The sequence below is a fragment of the Bison bison genome, unplaced genomic scaffold (genome assembly GCF_000754665.1).
Source record: "Bison bison bison isolate TAMUID 2011002044 unplaced genomic scaffold, Bison_UMD1.0 scf7180017864289, whole genome shotgun sequence".
NCBI lineage: Eukaryota > Metazoa > Chordata > Mammalia > Artiodactyla > Bovidae > Bison > Bison bison.
The window spans coordinates 11,693,721-11,695,518 of record NW_011494861.1 but is presented as its reverse complement, the minus strand read 5'-3'; the positions used below and the strand labels follow the sequence as shown (position 1 = coordinate 11,695,518).

Below are 1,798 nucleotides of genomic sequence, written 5' to 3'. Positions count from 1 at the left end.
GGCCATGCTGGTGCTGAGACACAGCTCCGCACCGCTGCTGGCCCTGCCTCCCCAGGGCCCGCCGGGCCCCGGGCCCCCTACCCCACCCCGAGAGCCTGCCCGCCGAGCTCCTCGTAAAGGGGGCCCCAGCCCTGCCTCAGGCCGGCCCAATGAGTCCAAGGAGACAACGGGGGCTGGACTCTGGGCACCAGACGGTTCTGAAGATGAACCCCCCAAGGACTCAGACGGCGAGGACTCCGAGATGGTGGCTGCTGGAGGCCAGGCCCCCCACCCAGGCCAAGCCCCACCTGGAGGGGCCAGCTCTGAGGGGAAGGGTCTTCTCTCAGGGTCCATGCTGCCCCCTCCACTGCCCCTGGGCTTACCCTACACTGTCAGCCCCTTCTTCCACACAGGTGGGCACGCCCCCCCCCCCTCGCCCCAGCCTTCAGATCTTTCCTTGGGGTGGAAGGAGACCCATCCCCCTACGTCCCACCCAGGGTCTCAGGGAGGGTCTTCATGGGGAGAAAAGTTCCTTTCAGTCATCAAGCCAACATTTCTGAATAATTAGGGTGAGCAAAGGTCAGCAGACAGGGGTGGGGTCATAGAAAAGAGCTGGCCGGAGTCCTAGTAACACCATCCTCCCCAACTCAGGCACCATGGGGGGCCTCTTCATGGATGGGGAGGAGGCCACAGCCCCTGAGGACGTCAGCAAGTGGACAGTGGATGACGTCTGCAGCTTTGTGGGGGGCCTGTCTGGCTGTGGAGAATACGCACCGGTGAGGGGGCACCTGCCCAGGATGGTTCTGAGCCCTCCCATTCCCCTGCTGTGCTGCCCACCCCAGACTTCTCAAAGACTGGGGGAGGGAGGTCCTAGTGAATGCTCCTCCCTCCCCTTGTCAGTGCTTCTGCCTCCAGCATGGGCACATGCCCAACAGAGGACAATTTTCTTTCTTCTGACATTTTCCCCAAGTTGTACCACCAGGGTCTCTTGGCTCTGCTTTCTCTGGAGAGCGGAGGACACCCTAGGACACAGAGCCCCAGCACTCAGGCCCTGATACCGTGCCCCCGCCCCCTCCCAGGTTTTCAGAGAACAGGGGATTGACGGGGAGACCCTGCCCCTGCTGACGGAAGAACACCTCCTGACCACCATGGGGCTGAAGCTGGGGCCTGCTCTCAAGATCCGGGCCCAGGTGAGCACCTGAAAGGGGCAGTGGTCTCCAGATGGCCGAGGGGCAGCACGGAGGCTCTGCGTGGCTGCACGCCAGCAGCCTCACAGGCCCCATCGGGCCGTGTCTCCACAGGTGGCCAAACGCCTGGGCCGCGTCTTCTACATGGCCAGCTTCCCCGTGGCTCTGCCGCTACAGCCACCAACGGCGCGGCCTCCCGAGCGGGAGCTCAGCTCGGGGGAGCAGCCCCTGTCCCCAGCATTGGCCCCCTCCCCCTATGGGGGGGTGCACCCCCCGGCCAGCCGCACCTCACCCAAGCACGAGAATGGAACCATGACTCTGCTCCCAGGGCCTGCGGACCCCTCCCAGTCTCTGTGCTGAGCTGGTGTCAGACCCAGGCCTTCAGTGCCAGCCGCTCCCAGGCAAAGGCCACTCCGCCCACAGCTTATCCCCTTTTTGTTTGGATGCAAAAAACAATTTTAAACACGACATTCAGTTTCCACAGACTCTGGGGGTGACTGCAGAGCCTGGTGCAGACCCTGGGGGTCGGTACTCTGCATCCCAGGAGCTGCAAATAAGCCAGAGACCAAGGAGCCACAGAGGCACGTGGCACTGGCCCCACGGCATGGCTGCGTCAGCCTGCCCCACCGGGT

General features: G+C 63.8%; 1 protein-coding gene across 1 annotated transcript in view; it reads left to right on the top strand.

Annotated features, from left to right (window-relative positions):
• Positions 1 to 1,784, top strand: part of SAMD11 (sterile alpha motif domain containing 11) — an 18,913-nt gene extending 17,129 nt beyond the window's left edge. Inside the window, exons 11-14 of the mRNA XM_010850034.1 lie at positions 1 to 392; positions 631 to 755; positions 1,059 to 1,169; positions 1,281 to 1,784. The exon at positions 1 to 392 is cut by the window's left edge and continues 26 nt beyond it. Coding sequence (XP_010848336.1) covers positions 1 to 392; positions 631 to 755; positions 1,059 to 1,169; positions 1,281 to 1,526 — 874 coding nt within the window. The 3' untranslated portion in view covers positions 1,527 to 1,784. The remainder of the gene's footprint in view (positions 393 to 630; positions 756 to 1,058; positions 1,170 to 1,280) is intronic.
• The last annotated feature ends 14 nt before the right edge of the window (positions 1,785 to 1,798 follow it).